The 19,403-nt window shown below is 44.6% G+C and overlaps 2 protein-coding genes across 3 annotated transcripts in view; one reads left to right on the top strand and one right to left on the bottom strand.

Moving 5' to 3' along the window:
• Positions 1-19,403, top strand: part of LOC138947600 (uncharacterized) — a 326,843-nt gene that overhangs the window by 90,277 nt on the left and 217,163 nt on the right. The gene's annotated exons all lie outside the window — the stretch shown is intronic.
• On the bottom strand, positions 5,331-19,045 carry LOC138947601 (uncharacterized). 2 transcript variants are annotated; one of them, XM_070319108.1, is made up of 6 exons: positions 18,874-19,045; positions 12,621-12,636; positions 10,358-10,508; positions 8,401-8,588; positions 7,385-7,562; positions 5,331-6,241 (listed from the first exon to the last, which is right to left on the bottom strand). In XM_070319108.1, the coding sequence occupies exons 2-6, from the start codon at positions 12,621-12,623 to the stop codon at positions 5,430-5,432; spliced, it is 1,332 nt and encodes a 443-aa protein (XP_070175209.1). In that variant the 5' UTR covers positions 12,624-12,636; positions 18,874-19,045; the 3' UTR covers positions 5,331-5,429. The 2 variants fall into 2 exon arrangements, with proteins under 2 accessions (XP_070175209.1, XP_070175210.1); XM_070319109.1 differs by lacking the exon at positions 12,621-12,636.

Here is a 19,403-nt window from a genome sequence, read left to right as displayed (position 1 = left end):
GTAGTAGTAGTTATTATAGTAGATTTAGTCCCTCTCTAGGGCGAGCGCCAGATGCAAAACAAGTATTCCTATACTTATTCTGTTACCCTCGTAAAATAAAGAATTGTCATTGTCATTGTCAAGAATTGTCTCTCTCTCTCCATCTCTTTCCCCCATTAGTCTCCCTATGTTTTTTTTTAAATTCTGTGTCTCTCTTACTCACACACTCCTTCTCAAACCCTTCTTGTATTCTCTCGTTCCCGAGGAGCTTGCAAACACTGATCATTGATGTGGGTGATTTACATAATTCAGACCCCCCAAGCTAAATGTATGTAGAGCAACAACTTCATGAAAAAAAAGTCCTGGAAAGACAGCACTGGTTTATGATTTTAATGCCTTAAAAACTGCTCCTGTGTCAACGGTATTTGCTTCACCGACCGCTCATTTTCTCTTACCAGCTTTGTAGATTAGCAGATGTAAGTCCAGGATTTACCCTTATACACAACAAATGCAGCAATTTGCGGACCACTAAAATTAAGGGCTAGCCCTGTAGTTTTGAGGTCCGCAAATTGCTTCGAAGTAGTGACTTGTCCGCATATTGCTGGGTTTTTTTTCAAATCGTTCCGAACACTATATTTAGTGAAATATCGAAGTAAAAGTGTTTTGGACACCTTTGTATCGAATTCCCTAAACATCCCAGTTATTTTCAACTTTCTATCTCTTCAAACAAAAAAGTCAAAACAGGTCCTCACATTACCGCATTTTGACGGAAGTACAACAATAATACACAATGTCCGCAACTGATAGGCGAAAATCCCCCGTGTGTGTGTGTGTGTGTGTGTGTGTGTGTGTGTGTGTGTGTGTGTGTGTGTGTGTGTGTGTGTGTGTGTGTGTGTGTGTGTGTGTGTGTGTGTGTGTGTGTGTGTGTGCGTGTGTGTGTGTGTGTGTGTGTGTGTGCGTGTGTTGTATGTGTGTGTGTGTGTGTGTGTCGTGTGTGTGTGATCGCGCGCGCGTGTGCGTGAGTATCAGTTAATAGGGAGGTTTACATACTGCGTCACCTACCCCGGCCTCACCTATCCGCATTGAGATAAGTCACGCAGAGGAATGTTTTCAAAACTGAGAGTTAGGGCAAAACTGCTTTCGAACATCATGCATTTCGTGCTTTAAAGAATAGTGGACAGTGCGCTGAAGTCCGCAACATTGAGGGCCCCAAAGGGTTTAAAATCGTGATCGTGATTGGCGTTTTTTGACCTTTCTGTGACCGTGATTGCCGAAATTTCCATTTCTGTGATCGTGATGGGACTTTGCTCGTGATCCGTGATGACAAAAAAAATCAAGTCTCGTGATCGTGATCGTCATTTGTTTTCGTGATCGTGATGGGCATTATTGTAAAGCATTTTATTTTCAACGTACATTTTTCACAGCTGTATCACGCTATGATCCCCTATTCGTCAAGGAGCCAATCCCGATTGAAGGGAAGCAACAACACATTCAGAAATATGATTTTGACAGCGATAGCTTCCCTTTAAGAGAACCAATCACACAAAAAAAGAGATCCAATCAGAAGGCGAATTGCAAAAGTCTGCCAAACTTCATCCAATGGAAGGGCTTCGTGCTAAAGTTTTGAGTGCATTCAGTCAAATTCGAATTCGAAGATCAAAAATGGCGTGCAGCGGTACTGTCATTGAACTTCTGTTATATTTTGTGGATTCAAGCCAGACCAAAGCATGCGGCGAGAATGCCTTCCTTGATGGAAAGGTCCGGCTACAGGTCCGTCTTTCCGAAGACGAAATGTCAAGGTATGTTGATCTATTCAGGGCCGGACTAGGTAAGTACTAGAGGGGGGGGGGGGGGTTACAGATGGGGGTCCAGGGGGCCGCGAAGCCCCCTTGGTGGGGGTTGCAAGGTGGCAAAGCCCCCTTGAAACTGAACGTTTTTTGATGTTTCTGGAGGGAAAGGAAGCCTCTCCTTGAACGAAAAAGGTAAATTCGACGGCAATCTGTATAGGCAATGAAAAAGAATTGAGATTGTAAGGACTCATACTTTTCATCACAAAAATCGTTCAAGAAAAATATCTTTCGAAAGGGGGTGAGAGGTGCGATTTCTCCTCGGATTTCATGATGATCCAGATGCAACCCCCCCTCCCTCCCCCACAAAAAAAGAAGAAAAAAGCGTTCGGGAGGTACATGCTTAAGCCAGGGGGGGGGGGGTGGGGGTTGCGCAACCCCTGTAAACCCCCCCCCCTTCCTTAGTCCGGCCCTGTCTATGTTGCTCTATGACTGTTCTGAATGTAGGCAAAGATCTTGAAATTTGTTCAAGATCTTTGAGTTTGATTGAGATCATTGACATTGTCAACATTGCCACGTCCGGCTGTCACTGCTCAGTGTGACCTCGACTGGCTCGAGTCTGATCGAGTTTGAGTGTAGCCAAAACCGAAACTAGAAATGTGTTTTTCATCCCAGCAACGTGGACACGCTTGGCATAGATTCTAATTGTCGCTTCTTTGCATTAAGCTTGGATTTATTTTAGCCCCTGTAAACTTATCAACAATGGGTTAAATTCAGGAACTATGGCGGGGAGACGTGCCAGTTTGGGTCACTTGATCCTCATGTCAAAGTCGATCAAAGTCATGTTCGTTGGGGATTTTGTTAATATAGACTCTACCATCACACATACATGTACTTTAATTTCAATCCACCCAATAGTTTTTGAGAAAATGGGTTTAAAAGATTTAGCTCTGGAAATGTGAAATTGTGCAAGTATATATTCATGTGTGTGAGTGAGGGTGTGGGAGTTGAATGTGTATGAGTGTATATTCCTTCACCCACCTTCATGATTCCTAGACTGACCTTTAGTCAGGATTATAGACTCTACCATCACACATACATGTACTTTAATTTCAATCCACCCAATAGTTTGTGAGAAAATGGGTTTAAAAGATTTAGCTCTGGAAATGTGAAATTGTGCAAGTATATATATTCATGTGTGTGAGTGAGGGTGTGGGAGTTGAATGTGTATGAGTGCAGGGGTGGATTTGGGGGGGGGGGGGTTACAGGGGTTCTGGAACACCCCCCACCGGCTGTCAAAAAAAAATTAATACTAACTTTAAAATAAATAATGAATGGCTGCTGACACCAGTTGATCAAGTTTAAAATCAAGGATAAGCCATAAATTGTTCATAAAATAGCTAAAACTCTTCAGCTTCTGGGAGACCCCCCAAAGGGGCCTTGCCCATGTACCCCACAAGGTCTACCCCTGGACCCCAGCTTGTAACCCCCCCCCCCCCCCCTCTGGCTTAACTGCTCCGCCCCTGGAGTGTATATTCCTGTGAGTGTCTGTATGAGAGAGAGAAAGCGAGAGAAAAAACAATGAAAACAACATTCTTGTTACTGATTACAAATCATGATATGTATTTCTATGTGTGAATGAAAGAGAATTAAAAAAAATATAATAAAAAAGTGCAACGGTTGTCACTTTGTGTTGAATAAACAATAGATCCAGAGGAGCGAATGACTGTGTGGTTGTGTTTACTTTGACACGTGCTTTCTGTACATGCAACTTTTACCGTGACCGTGATTTGCCACTGGTGTTCGATTCGTGATCGTGAAAACAAAAATCAAGGTAACTGTGATCGTGAAAGCTAAAATTTCCCTTCCCGTGATCGTGATGATACCCCCCCTTTGGGGCCCTCAACATTACCCAGTGCATCCTGAACTCAGGTCAAAAATGAGTTACTTCCCTTCGGGTCTCATTCTATCCCTGACAGGATGCCTTGGTTTTCCTTCTCTCGAGAGGAAATCGACCTTTTACATATTTAGAGCTTTTCGTAATGTGTTATGGATATAAGCAGATTCGCGATCGTCGATAATGATTTTTCATGGTGTTGTGTAATTTTTAAATTACAAAGGAATTGATATGTAAGACAGTTTCAAGCGAGCTATCTTTCGCGGATGTATTTACTGTGCAAACAACTCTAAAGTGTCACGTGATAATCAACTTTGGCTTCTGCGCACGCAGGAGCAGACGATTTTTTCTGTACCCGGTTGAGAGTGATGCAACCATATCACGGTCTCCTTCCGACAGCAGTCTCAACATTTCGACTTGTTTTGACCTTAGAACGATGTCTTTATCATAACTGTGAAGAACAAAACGGAGATCACTGTCGAAGTCGGCCAATCTGCAATCATTTTCGTCTCGCGAACACTGATCTCAAATTTAGATCATAATCGCGAAAAACATATGGGAGATAACTCTGTATTCATGTTTTGATAGATTCGCGCAATAATTCAGCATGCTGTCAGGGAGAAACTGGCAATAGCCGTGGACCGATGATTATCAGAATGTACCCAGTGTTGATGAAACTGCTGCTGTCATTGTGTGGGTGTGGTTGTGAGCACAGTGACTTGAACTTTTAGTTTGAGGAGAGATTTGGAGTTTGTTCTTTCATTCTGTCTGCCTGTTTCCTTTTCTCTCTTTCTGTAGGACAATGAGGTGATGTATGCACGCGTGTGCGCGGCATATGTGTGTGTGTGTGTGTGTGTGTGTGTGTGTGTGTGTGTGTATGTGTGTGTGTCTTTCTGTCAGTCTGTCTCTCTGTCTGTGTCCATGTAAGTGGGCATGTTTTTGTGTGTGTGCGGGTGTGTTTGTGTGTATTGGTGTTTGTGTGTGTGTATGTGTGTGTATGTGTATTTGTTTGTCTGTCTGCTTGTCTCTCTGTCTGTCTGTCTGTGTAAATGGGCGTGGCCGTGTGTGTGCGAGTGTGTTTGTGTTTGTGGTTGTTGGTGTGGGTGTGCGTGTGTGCGTGCCTACGTGCATGCCTATATGTGCGTGCCCAAACTTGGCCATCATTTCAAATGAATTGGACGGTACATTACTTGCGGGTACATTACTTACGGGTCGTTTACAAAGTCTTAAGGAAACAACACATTCTTGCAAGGCAGTTTTACTAATCAAAATAAACACACACACACACACACACACACTCGCACACACACACACACTCGCACACACACGGCCACGCCCATTTACACAGACAGACAGACAGACAGACAGACAGACAGACAAGCAGACAGGCAGACACACCGTGACACACAAACACACACCAATACACACGTTCGCACACAAACACACTCACACACACACAAAAACACGGCCACTTACTCGGACACAGAGAGACAGAGACACACACACACACACACACACACACACACACACACACACACACACACACACATCAGGTGACATGCGCACACAAGCTTTCTCCCCTTCTCTGACGTGTCACTCTCTATCTCTCTCAGTCTTACATTCTCTCTCTCTCTCTCCCCTCTCTCTTCCCCCCCCCCCCCCTCTCTGACTCTCTCTCTCTCTCTCTCTGTGTTCCCAACCACACTCTGACCAGACTCAGACCCGACACAGTTCAGACAGAAAACTCATCCAGATTGTCCGCTAAGTCAAAGTGTTGTAGTGGGAGGTGCGGAACCGCTGTCTCCCATCCCCAGCTGAGCGTACGTCACAATCTGCTGAATTTTCATTTTTGCCAGCTGTTTGTCCCTGAAATTCTCCACTTTTTTCAACTCGCTGACAATGTATCTCCCGAACAGCCAATCATCGTCCTCTTCGACCATTCTCATCCCGAGCGGAAGTGACGCGCTGTTGCCATAGCTACTACCACTGACTGTCCCACTCACTGCACCACCACCACCGCTGCTGCTAGAAGTCGAAGGCGTGTTGCGCATTGTGGTTCCTTGTCCTCCGCCACCTGACATGCTTTGTCCGCTGCTGTCTCCTAATCCCCCTCCTCCTACAGAAGTGGACCCTCCTCCTCCCCCTACACTTTCTCTCGCGCCCAAACTTGCTCTCAGCAGAGATCCCGAGCCAGCGGGTCTAACTCCAGATCCGCCCATCCCCAAGCTAGCAGCGATGTTCTGAGGTCCATACATATATTGATCGTGCACCCTAACAAGCCCGAACCTCCCGGGCAGCGGGCTAGAGGAGGCTGAGGTCAGAGAGACCGGGTAGACTCCAGACGGAGAAGACCTCGAAACCCCTTGCTGCTCGGGGAGGGACGATCCTCCACCACCACCGCCCTCTCTATGAGCTGCTGCCATCCCAGAGCCTTCTCCTTGTGGGTTCGAGTCCTGCTGTCCTGTGCAATAGCCCGGAGGCAGCTCTTCACCGTTGTCCACAGGTTCTGTCTTCGGTCTTTTGGCTGGATGGTGGTCGCTGTCCCCTTCTCCTGAGTTGTTGACGATGTTGTCTGTGCCTGCAGAAGACATAAGATAATTCATTGTCCATACGCATCCTGAACTCAGGTCAAAAATGAGTTACTTCCCTTCGGGTCTCAATCTATCCCTGACAGGATGCCTTGGTTTTCTTTCTGTTGGTAAGAAATCGATTTGTTTTTACATATTTAAATCTTTTCGTAATGTGTTATGGATATAAGCAGATTCGCGATCGTTGATAATGATTTTTCATGGTGTTGTGTAATTTTTAAATTACAAAGGAATTGATATGTGAGACAGTTTCAAGCGAGCTATCTTTCGCGGATGTATTTACTGTGCAAACAACTCTAAAGTGTCAAGTGATAATCAACTTTGGCTTCGACGCGCGCCGGAGCAGACAATTTTTTTCTGTAACCAGTTGAGAGTGATGCAACCATATATCACGGTCTCCTTCCGACAACAGTCTCAACATTTCGACTTGTTTTGACCTTAGAACGATGTCTTTATCATAACTGTGAAGAACAGAACGGAGACCACTGTCGAAGTCGGCCAATCTGCAATCATTTTCGTCTCGCGAACACTGATCTCAAATTTAGATCAGTGCTCGCGAAAAACATATGGGAGATAACTCTGTATTCTTGTTTTGATAGATTCGCGCAATAATTTAGCATGCTGTCAGAGAGAAACTGGCAATAGCCGTGGACCGACGATTATCAGAATGTGTCCATACGATGAATGAAAAAGTGGTGTTCGTCTGATTTAAACAGCCAAACAACTTATATGAAAACAACCAAAAACATTTTTTTTAAACATGCGAAGTAAAAACTGTGACATTCTAATTACTCCAGACAGGCTCACCCCCCCCCCCCACAGACTTACACACACACACACACACAAACTCTCTCTCTCTCTCTCTCTTTCACACACACACACACACACACACACACACACACACACACACACACACACACACACACACACACACACACACACACACACACTTTTGTTACGGTAACCAAGATTTGTTTCAGATCGCACAATCTACATCACACACACACACTCACAAACACCCTCCCACCCACCCCCCACCCCACATACACACACACAGACCCATCCAACCCCAACACACACACCCACCCACCACCCCCCACACAAAATGGGTAAACTTTGTTGAAGGAACATGCCTCCATGGTTGTTGTTGACGATGTTGTTGACGATGTTGTTGACGTCCTCCTTGCCCATGCCTCCGGAACCGCTGTCCATGGATAGGTCCTGGCTGAGGTCGTCGTGAGGGTCGCCCTCGGTGTCCGAGAACTGCTCGTCCGCGTAGACGAAGTGCATCTCGGGGAAGGGGCCTCCTGACTGCATCACAGAGCAGAGTTGGAAGTAGTTTTGGAATAATGCTGACGAATACACCCACCCATCCGCCACCCAACCACCCCACGTTAGTACCTACTTCGCCCGATTTGTTAAAAGGAAGGAAGGAGAGAGAGAGAGAGAGAGAGAGAGAGAGAGAGAGAGAGAGAGAGAGAGAGAGAGAGAGAGAGAGACAAACAGACAGACAGAAGACAGACAGAAGACAGACAGACAGACAGACAGACAGACAGACAGACATACACCGTGTTAAAATCATTCTCCTAGGCCATTTCCTGACTACATCATGTCAATCAATCAATCAATGAGGCTTATATCGCGCATATTCCGTGGGTACAGTTCTAGGCGCTCTGCAGTGATGCCGTGTGAGATGAAATTTTATACGGCCAGTAGATTGCAGCCATGTCGGCGCATATTTACCTTTCACGGCCTTATTCCAAGTCACACGGGTATGGTAGACAATTATTAACTGTGCCTAAGCAATTTTGCCAGGAAAGACAGTTTGTCAATCGTGGGATCTTTAACGTGCACACCCAATGTATTATACACGGGGGGTGGTTCGGACACCGAAGAGAGTCTGCACACAAAGTTGACTCTGTGAAATAAATTTCCGCCGAACCTGGGATCGAACTCGCGCTGACAGCGGCCAACTGAATACAAATCCAGCGCGCTACCAACTGAGCTATATCCCCGCCCCTCATGTCAGAAGGAATCGAGAGCGAAGAAATAGGGCCACTTGGGCATGTAGGTATTCACAGACAGACAGACAGACAGACAGACAGACAGACAGACAGACAGACAGACAGACAGACAGACAGCAACACACCGTGTTAAAACCAATCTCTCGCTTCCTGACGACATCGTGGAGGAAGGAATCGAGCGCGAAGAAGTAGGGCCACTTGGGCATGTATGTTTCCAGCGTCTCCCGGCCTGTCAGCAACACCTTGTCTCTCTTCAGCAGTTCACGGAGATAGTAGGTCCTCAGGTTGCAGATCTTCTTGCTCACGTCCACCTCTGAACGAACAGACAAACACACCAGACTGAGACGTTTGGGTCAAACAAAAGTAAAACACACAAACGTAACTCACGCCGTGGATGGTGGCACGCCTAGTTTTTTCCACCGCAGGAACAACACCCAATTCGTTCCCCCGCAAGACGAACAACATGGTAGGTGACTCCAAATTAATGCCTTAAAATAGTAGATAAACAGACTTTCTAGTATTGAAGTTTATATCATACTGTTCGGTACTTTATTTTGCATTGGATCAGCTAGTTGTCTTACCATTTACACTCTCGTGTACTACATAAGAGAAGAAATGTCATCAAGACAAGTCAGAAATACTGTCTCCCACGTTAAAAATGTTGAAATAACACAAAGCACGGTCAACAGAAGGGCTTAAATCTTTTTGCTGGTCAAAGTCAAACTACTTGTGGATACTGCTCTTCATTTTTAAGTTTAAGCTTACCTTAGTTTAGACTCACGATCGGTTCAAAGATCAACAGTGAAATTTGACGGGGTAAGATCCCCCGCAGCTTATCTGGTGTCTGCGGGGGACCTTACCCACTGAGAATCGAGTACCGCAAAATAACGCTAGATTAGAGCAGCTTATCCACGATGCTGGTGCCCAAAAACGCGCATACAAGGCTGCAAGGTATCGAAGATTAAACTGTGAGTATTAAAATAGTGCTTTAAATGGTAGTTCTAGGTTAATTTGTACGAAATTGAGACCTCTCTGTATAATTTTCACGGACTTCGGCAGAAAATCGAACGCCACTGTTCACGAGTACACAACAAGACATAAGTTACATATTATACATATAGCCTAGGCAATTCTGCTTCAGAATATCTATACTTAATAATGTGATTTGCCACAACGTACCTTCACAGGGCAATTCCTTTGCGAGATAACAATTTTGCTTCCGCGTGCGGGGGAACGAATTGGGTGTTGTTCCTGCGGTGGAAAAAACTAGGCGTGCCACCATCCACGGCGTGTAACTAGTGTTTTCGGTAGCCGGGTCACAACTATCTCGTTTCTTTGCAGATCACGCAATTAACGCACGGTCCAATGAACTGACGATTTCTGGTACTCCCTACTTTGAATGTTTTATTCTGACACCGATCACAATAATCTCTGCTGTTGCTACACATCAAGCGAATGACGTCAACTCTTACTCGTGTCACATACATATGACGTAAGGCGTAACTTACCTATCATATTCATTATTTGGCCAATTACAGTGGCTCCCATTGTCCGATTATTTATTTTTTGTCCAGTTGTTCAATATCTATATTTCCCCACAATGTCAATGGCCTGTGCTGCCCGACACATGATGTCCACCTTCACCCATACGTCATACCTGTGACGTAAAGGCTGTGACAATCGCAGACCTGTCATCCCCATTATGAGACCAATGGACTCTCTCTAGTTCTCTCCACTTGTCCAATAATACCCCGCGCTGACTCTTACCCAAAACGCATGACGTCAACCTTTACTCATACGGCATAGCTGTGACGTAGGTTGTGACATCACTCACGGTCTCCGGTCAGACTAATAAGCCCCTTCTCTCTCTCTCTCTCTCTCTCTCTCTCTCTCTCTCTCTCTCTCTCTCTCTCTCTCTCTCTCTCTCTCTCTCTCTCTCTCTCTCTCTCTCTCTCTCGGTATAGTTCTCTCTACTCCATTGTGTTACTTGTCCACTAATACCCTGCGCTGACGCTACTCCCAAAACGTCAAGTTCAATTATACGTCATACTTATGACATAGACTGTGACGTCATGCACTCACCTGTCATGCCCATGACGAGACCGATGGACTCTCTCTGTCGTGTTCTCTCCACTTTGTTGAGATACTCTTCGTCTGATTTGTCCCACAGTGAACGGTGCTGGCGGTACAGGTCAATGAACTGCATACTGTCTCTGTAGTTCATCTTGTAGGCCTGAAAATAAATAGAATAGACAGATCGATGAAGAGAGAGAGAGAGAGAGAGGGGGAGGGAGGGAGAGAGAGAGAGAGAGACAGACAGAAAGAGAGAGAGACAGACAGAAAGAGAGAGAGAGAGACAGAAAGAGAGAGAGACAGAGAGAGAGAGAGAGAGAAGGGGGGTGAGATGGGGAAGAGATATGGGGGGAGGGGGAGAGAGAGAGAGAGAGAGAGGGAGATGAGGGAGAGATATAGGGAGAGGGAGAGAGACAGAGACAGAGAGAGAGAAGGGGGGTGAGATGGGGAAGAGATATGGGGAGAGGGAGAGAGACAGAGACAGAGAGAGAGAGAGAGAGAGAGACAGAGAGAGAGACACACACACAGAGAGGGAGAGAGAGAGAGAGAGAGAGAAAGAGAGAGAGAGAAGGGGGGTGAGATGGGGAAGAGATATGGGGGAAGGGAGAGAGAGAGAGAGAGAGAGAGAGGGGGATGAGGGAGAGATATAGGGAGAGGGAGAGAGGGAGATGAGGGAGAGATATAGGGGGAGGAAGAGAGAGAGCGAGAGAGAGAGAGATACTGAGGGGGGAGAGAGGGGGAGGGGAGGGGGGAGGAGAGAGAGAGGGGGAGGGAGAGATAGAGATGGGAGAGGTAGCAAGACTGAGAGAGAGGGTAGGAGGAGGGAGAGAGGGAGAGAGAGAGAGAGGGAACGAGAGAGAGAAACAAGTCGCGTAAGGCGAAATTACTACATTTTGTGAAGCTGTCGAACTCACAGAATAAAACTGAACGCACTGCATTTTTTCACCAAGACCGCACACCGAGCGCAATATTTGTTTCTATAATGACGTTTGTCTCGGTGACTTTGGCATCATAAGCAGTGGAAAAACAGGTCCCTGCCAGACTTGCTTGACATGACCTCATTTACATGATATACACACGTGTGATTTGAACGATTATTATCTCACGGGTGTCTCTCTCACGTATGTAGGATATAATCGTAGTTTCGTCAGTCCACCGCTCGTGGCAAAGGCAGTGAAATCGACAAGCCAGAGTAGTGCGGTAATGGTCGCGCTGAGCGGGATAGCACGCTTTTCTGTACCTATCTTTGTTTTAACTTTCTGAGCGTGTTTTTAATTCAAACATATCATATCTATATGTTTTTGGAATGAAAAACCGACAAGGAATAAGATGAAATTGATTTTAAATCGATTTCGGACATTTTATTTTAATCATAATTCTTATATTTTTAATTTTCAGAGCTTGTTTTAAATCCGAATATAACATATTTATATGGTTTTGGAATCAGAAAATGATGAAGAATAAGATGAACGTAATTTTGGATCCTTTTGAAAAATAAATTGTTTAATTACAATTTTCAGATTTTTAATGACCAAAGTCATTAATTAATTTTTAAGCCTCCAAGCTGAAATGCAATACCAAACTCCGGCCTTCGTCGAAGATTGCTTGGCCAAACTTTCAATCAATTTTACAAAAAGCCGGATATGACGTCATCAAAGACATTTATCAAAACAAAACAAAAATTCTGGGGATATCATACCCAGGAACTCTCATGTAAAATGTCATAAAGATCGGTCCAGTAGTTTACTCTGAATCGCTCTACACACACACACACACACACACACACACACACACACACACACACACAGAGACACACAGAGACACACACACACACACACACACACATACACCACGACCCGCGTCTCGATTCCCCCCTCTACGTTAAAAGGGGGGGGGGGTGGATTAGAGAGATTGACTGACTGACCTTTACATAAGGATATAGATGGGGGTTTTCCTTGTTTACATTATTATCATCATTATTATTTAATTTACATGTCGAGTATTGAACAAGACTAGTGCTCTTTTAGTTTTACCAACGTGGAGATACCCCTTTCATTTATCTTCCTTCGAGAAGCCAAGACATGAGATCTTTTACCTGCGCCACGATCTCAGTGATGCATACTTTGTACACCAGGTAGGAAAGGCGGCTAGACGAAGTCTGTTCCTTTTTTTTCTCAATTTTTAAAATAGTGTTACTCTTCCTATTCCAATCGGGGCTCGAACTTTCAACTGACAAGGGGGAGAGACTGACACTGCAAAACAATGCACTTACCATGAGATAGGGTCGCCTGCAAAATAGATAAACGAATATATCGATAAATAAATAAATGAGCAAATAAACATATAGATAAATCCCAAACTGACAAGGAAAACGCTGTTACACTTACAGTGTCAATACCACAGACGGCTTTTTTCCAGCACTCTCAGTGACTGTGATGGATACATTAAAAAATAAAGTAAGTTAAGCAAAACGCCGACGGACTTTCAGAAGTCCATTGGCCGGTGTGTATTCAATGTATTGTTTGCTTTCAGTATTTGTTGTTTTCAATTCATGATCTCTTGCCTGCCGTGGCTAAACGTCCTTCGAATTGCACTAGTATACAATGCAGGTCACTGAAAATAGTTACAACGCTATATAGCCTTTACATCGATAAAAAGGACCAAAAAAACCCACCACCACCACCACCACCACCAACACCAAAACCAACACCAACAACAACAAAAATCCTCCAACTTGAACACATACCAAAATTCAACAGTCTAACGTGACTTCAGTGCGGCATGGCATTGGCAACGATTTTTGTTGCTACATCAATTTTGTACGGTACACCTAGCTATGTCGTTCTGCAAAACCAATTAAGCAACAAATTCTACTTAGTATTCTGTTGTTGTGTAATCCCTTTCACGGGGAAGTTTTTTTGTGTGTAAAATGGCCAAATGGTAGGGGAGGGAGGGGTAGGGTGGGACATGGGGCAGGGTGGAACAGGCTAATTTTAGTGATGATGCGATGCTTTATCCGGGACTTTTGTTTTCCCGCCAAGCTGTGATTTCCCAGACCAGTCTCTGCCGCCAAAGTCCTGCAGACAGTCGTGTTTGGTTTTGATGAGGCAGAAAATATTATCCAGATTCCAACCGTAAGTAAATTTTTAGCTCTCTAATAGGCGCAAGCTTTGTATCCTTTGTTTTGACTTGACAAGAATGAAACTTGACACCTGCAGAGAGAAATTATTCAGGCATATTATGCTGCCGGATGCTACTGTCAATACTCTGTGTTTTCTTGACATTTTTAGATTTAATTGCACTGATCCACTGAGGGGCAGGGTGGGACGGGGCAGGGTGGAACAGTCCCACCCTGCCCCTTCAGTGTTCCACCTGCCCCTTGGGTGTCCCACCCTACCCCTGGGGTGTTTCACCCTGCCCCTCTCCGTACATTTCTCCCAGTCTATAAACAATGAATAATCTATTGTTTGTTTTACAATTACATGCATATCACTAATTTTATCAATATTTGTTTCAATTGAAACTTTTATGGTTATTGTTTTTCTTTTGTCTTTTTCGGTATTGTTCTTGTTCGTCTAAAATCACTATTTGCAAAGGATGTGAAACTTAAATACATAAATAAATCAATAGATAAATAAGTAAACAAATAAGTAATTAAATGTTTCCTTTTATTTTCTTTCCACTTTCAGATGGTGAGAACATACAAAAGAAAAACAGACCGGACAGAAAGATCTACTGAGAATGTCCAGCAACTCCACAAAGCAGTGATGGCTGTCAGAAAAGACCTTTCCGACAAGTCGCTGAAGAATTTGGAATTAAAAAATCCTCTTTATGGCGAGCAGTGAGGAAAGATGGCGAAGGAAAGAAGCTGGCCTCATATAGTGAGATGTCCCAGTCAAGGCTGATTTTCACCATTGAAGAGGAAGTTGAGTTAGTTCAGTACTTACTGACCGCATCACGCATTGGATTTCCTCTAGACACTGCGACTGTAAAGTCATTAGCTTACACCCTAGCCATTCGAAATGGGAATCGTGTTCCAGACAACTGGGAGAAAAACAAACAAGCCGGAAAAGACTGGATGACAGCATTCAAGAGTCGCCATCGTCAGCTCAGCATCAGAACCCCTGAGGCGGCCAGCATTGCAAGAGCAACTGCATTCAATAAGCACAATGTTGGTACCTTCTTTGAGAAATTGAGGCGGCTGTACCAAGAACACACCCTAACGCCTGAAAGAATCTACAATGTAGATGAAACGGCACTAACCACCTCTCAGAGGCCTCAGAAGGTGGTTGCTGAGGCTGGTGTCAAGCAGGTCGCACAACTGGTCTCGCATGAGCGTGGAGAGACAGTTACGATGCTGGGCATCATCAACGGCATCAGGAACTGCCTGCCACCCTGCCTCGTGTTCCCAAGAAAGAACTACCCGCAGCTGCCGAGACAAGAGAACCAATAGCCACCGAGACAACAGAACCAGCAGCCGAAGAGACAACAGAACCAGCAGCCGAAGAAACAACAGAATCGGTAAGTTGACAGGCATCACCTATTACAGAGCAGAACAAAATGCCTTAAATGGCAGAATGCCATGAAGATCCACGAAATGTACGCTCTACATCAGGCCGCAAATGAAGCATATGAAATGAGAAGTGCTTAGATTATTCTTATTATTGAGCTTTTAAATCTCAGATTTCATCCTTTTACCGCCACTCTGTAACCTGCTTTCTGATTTTGATTGCTACTGTGGTAGGGGTCTTTTGTCTTTTGGAAGGTTTGAATACCAAGCACATTGTGAAGACCCTATGATTGATTTCCCCACTTTTGGGGGCATGTTTGCAGGGCAGCGTGAAAGATGGAAAGACGTACACATGTATCATCTGCACAGAGCCATTCTGCACGTCTCGCCCCGGTGAAGTGTGGATCCAGTGCGGGAGTTGCCTGATGTGGTGCCACGAAGAATGCGCAGAAATTGGAACTTTGGCAGTGTTCACATGTGACTTTTGCAAGTGAAGCCTGATATGACTTCCCTTGAAAGATTCATCTAGTCATGCAATCTGTTTTGAGAAATACTCAAAATAATTACGAAATGATATCCTGTTGTGCTATTCTTTTATTTTCCTATGTAGATTTTGTTTTTATGACATGGCAATGTTGATGCGATTTTCTAGTCATCTTTGCGTTCAGTTATGTTTTTCATCATTGTGAACACACGTTCACCATTTATGTGCACGTTATTCAATCTTTAGCAGGGTTCGATTACTATTTTCAACCATTCAAGTACACGTTTTGTAATTAATGTGTGTGTTCTGCGCGAACTTAGAATCCGGTTTCATTCTAGAATGGACCGGGTCCAGGTTGGAATTCTAACCCTGCGCAAGTACAGGGGTGCCATTCTAGAATGAAACCCTTGTTGCTGGTCCATTCTAGAATCGGCCGTGCGCAAGGTTGGAATTTGGGTCCAAGTTGGAATGGTCATTTCAGTTAGACTATCACACAACCAAAGCCACAAATGTGGATTTTCTGTTTTTTTTGTGTGTTTTTTTTGTTGTTTGGTTGGGTGTTTTTTTCGGGTTTTTTACACTTTACTCAAAGACATCGTGAATTGGGATTGTGATGTTCTGAAAGTGATTACGATTTTGAGAGACACTCAGCACTGATCGCTACGAACGGAAATTTCCGGACTGACAGTGTTTTGCCGATCTCGCTTGTAACTTTTAATTTTATTCATATACATGAAGTTGGTCTTCTGAATTGTGAAGATATAATGTCAACTTTTTTTAAAACCTGTGACAACAGCTCTATAACTCACTCTGTCCTTCTGTTGGTCTGTCTGTCGGTTAGTCGGTCTGACCGTCTGTCTGTCTGTCTGTCAAAAAAATTGTCAAAAAACCGGACATTTCCGAGAGGGAGACAGCGCTGACATTGCAAGCGGCCGCAACCGGCTCTCATCACAAAAACAACTGCCCTGCAAACAATACCGCCCTGGTAGTCCCCCTTGCTATGGTCTGCCTTTGTTTATTGCGTACTCAGGAGTGTCAACTTTCCGGCTTGACATGACATGACATCGCAAGATCGCCAAAGGATTTTTTTCAGGGGTAGACAAATCAGCCCCATTTTATCAAAGGGAAGGTGCAGGTGGAGATAATTCAAGGGAAGACAACTCTGTCTTACCTACAAACATTACGGCCCCCTTTATTCAAGGGTTTCATTCTAGAATGGCACCCCTGTACTTGCGCAGGGTTAGAATTCCAACCTGGACCCGGTCCATTCTAGAATGAAACCGGATTCTAAGTTCGCGCAGAACATGTGTAATCTTTTGCGCTGAGTGCTGCGAGAATGTTTTGTTTTTTCTAGTGAAAGCCAAAAAGGGTTGTTTTAGCTGGTACAAGGTGCTTAATTTCACACACAAATTCATATGTCCCACCCTGCCCCGTCATGTTTCACCCTGCCCCAAGCAATGTCCCATCCTGCCCCGTCATGTTCCACCCTGCCCCACATTTTTTTGCGTTTTTAACTGCGAATTCTCCTGAGTCGGTTAAATAAATTTATTTTTTGTTTTCTTTGTTTTGTGGCAAATTCAATAAAGTTTCTAATGACACCAATTTTGTGTTTTTGTCTTTAGTATTGAATGAGATATTCCAAAAAAGGATTTTTTTGTTCCACCCTACCCCTCCCTCCCCTATTGTATTGTATTGTATTGCATTGTGTTGCATTGTATTGTATTGTATTGTATTGTTCTGTTGCAGTTTGCTGGGAAAGCCTAATTGCACCATGGGCTCACTGTATTTTATTATATTGAATTGTATTGCATTGTCCTGCAGAGCGTATGTCGGTTTTCTGGTTAACGTTGTCTCGCGCCACGATTACACATTGTCGTGTTGTACTGCTCTGCGGCCGCTGTTTATACATGTATGTATGTCTACACCATCTCTCTCCCTCTCTCAGTCTTTCTCACTCTCTCGAGCTCGCTCCCTCTCTCTCTCGCTCTCTCTCACTCTCTCTCTCTCCCTCCCTCTCTCGCTCTCTCTCTCGCTCCCTCTCTCGCTCCCTCTCTCTCTCTCGCTCCCTCTCTCGCGGCCCTCTCTCGCTCCCTCTCTCTCTCTCACTCTCTCTCTCGGTCTCCCTCTCTCTCTCTCTCTCTCTCTCTCAGGGTGACCTTTGAATGTCACCCGCGGTTGGACTGTGTCAGTCACCAGGTTGGCAGTAAACCGCTTCAGAGTCTGAGCAGCTCTCGCGATTATATTCGTTCCGTCTCATCTGTGTCACAAGTTGTGCTTCGAATGTACGGTGAGAGATTGGAATATCGACGCAGTCTATCAAAACTTAGACTGGACAATAATTATGCTCTTTTCTGTGTATCAATTTACACTTTGCCTCAAAATGAGAGCGTACGTGTTGGCCCTGCATGGTTGGTATCCCTATTGCATATCAATCGAAATATCTTCAAAAGTCTTTTTTGTGGTTATATGTTTTAAGAAATTTGGTTGTCAATGGTTGACTCAGCAAGGGTGGCTAACTATCCGTGATCAATAACCTGCAGATCACTGTAATTCTGTGTAATTTTGACTTTGGTGGCAGCGTACTAGTGCCATATTGGTTTATCTTGATTTGAATAAGGTGTGTGTTTTAGCAGTGACCTTGTATTTTTGTAATTATGACTTTTGGTGCTAATCAGTGTGTTGTCAATGTAATACAGCACCCACGGGTAAATTGTACGAACGGCTTGAATAGTTGGAACTAACGGCTTGCCGTACTCTACTTCGCCTTTTCCAGCCGGTGTAGCGATGTGATATTGGCCCCTCTGTCACCTTTCGCCCTCGGCCTCGTTGATCTTGTATAAACTCAAGCGAACGACAAGAAGAAAGAAGTATAAACTCCACACTGAACACACAAAAAAACCTTCGATAGTACTGACGAGCGACTTTGGGTACCTTACAAGTTACATCAGTTCATGGAGTCAAATTTGTCCAACCTATTTTTTTAAATTTATACTAAGAAATTTGATTCATTCTAAAAATGTTCCCCTTCTCATTCAAGGGACGTAACCACTCGGTACACGTTTTCGAAGAAATCGAATTTTGGGGTGAAATCTATTAAATTTCACAACCAATTTTCGTCCTTAAATAATTTCACTTCTTTAATTTGACCAGGAAACAACATTTCAGTCTCGAGTAGGCCTATATATCGAGGGGGTAAGGTGACCGAGGGGCCAGTCTCACATCGTTACACCGGCACAACAAAAGATCTTCTACTGCGCTACGCATACCAGCAGAATATCTTTGGCACAACTCTGTCGGCTCGGGGTCAGCACAACCGCAGCCAAGAAAAGATCTTACTGCAATATTGTAAAATGAGTCCGATAATCTATCGATTCTCGGGTCTTTCAATCAAGACAGTAACAACTGATCGAGCCACAACAGTCTTGTGCTATAAGCACCACTTGAATTGTGTCAATACATGTCTCCCACATTGCCAGATCAGTCAAGCATAGCTAAGTACATCGCATGTGTCTGCCCAAAACAACCCCTTACCTTCACACAAATTCAGCAGCCAGCTATTCCTCCACTCACACACATCGGCAGTGATATTTCGAGTGACCTTTTCACCAATGAATAGCAATGGCCGTCGGGCGCAGTAGAGACACGGCAACTGTGTAGCTAATCTGTCGACAAAAGCCGAGCGAGCCAGGCTGTGTGTTGTCAGTTGTATGGTGTATGGTCGAAAGGCGGAGAAATAGGTCAGGGCAAAGCGAGTCGGAATGAGTCGCGACGCAGCGTGCGCTGCCGGTTTGTGTGTAAAAGTCGATAGCGGGTTCATGGACACAGGCGCCAGAAATTGAAATTGTACATGTGCGCCGTCGTCATTAGAGTTCGGGTAGCTGTGTAGGATTAGAAGGGACGTACGGTTGAAGTTGCGTGTGTGTGTGGGAAGTGTGTGTGTGCCAGTGTGCGCGCGCGTGTGTGTGGTTTATAGTGTCTGTTTGTGCTAGTGTGCGGTGTGCCGCGCGCGCGCGCCGCGTCAAGTTTGTGTTGTCTTTTGTTGTTGTTAAGTGTTGTCACTT

This window comes from Littorina saxatilis, linkage group LG14 (assembly GCF_037325665.1).
Source record: "Littorina saxatilis isolate snail1 linkage group LG14, US_GU_Lsax_2.0, whole genome shotgun sequence".
In the NCBI taxonomy this organism is placed as follows: domain Eukaryota; kingdom Metazoa; phylum Mollusca; class Gastropoda; order Littorinimorpha; family Littorinidae; genus Littorina; species Littorina saxatilis.
Note: the sequence above shows the minus strand (reverse complement) of the source record. Positions and strands in the feature narration are given on the sequence as shown.

Excerpts from the sequence above, each read along its gene's own strand:
- LOC138947601 (XM_070319108.1), bottom strand. Across the intron at positions 8,589-10,357 it reads TCTCGTCATGGGCATGACAG|AGGTGGACGTGAGCAAGAAG; the intron begins GTGAGTGCATGA and ends CTGTTCGTTCAG. Across the intron at positions 6,242-7,384 it reads CGTCAACAACAACCATGGAG|GCACAGACAACATCGTCAAC; the intron begins GCATGTTCCTTC and ends TGTCTTCTGCAG.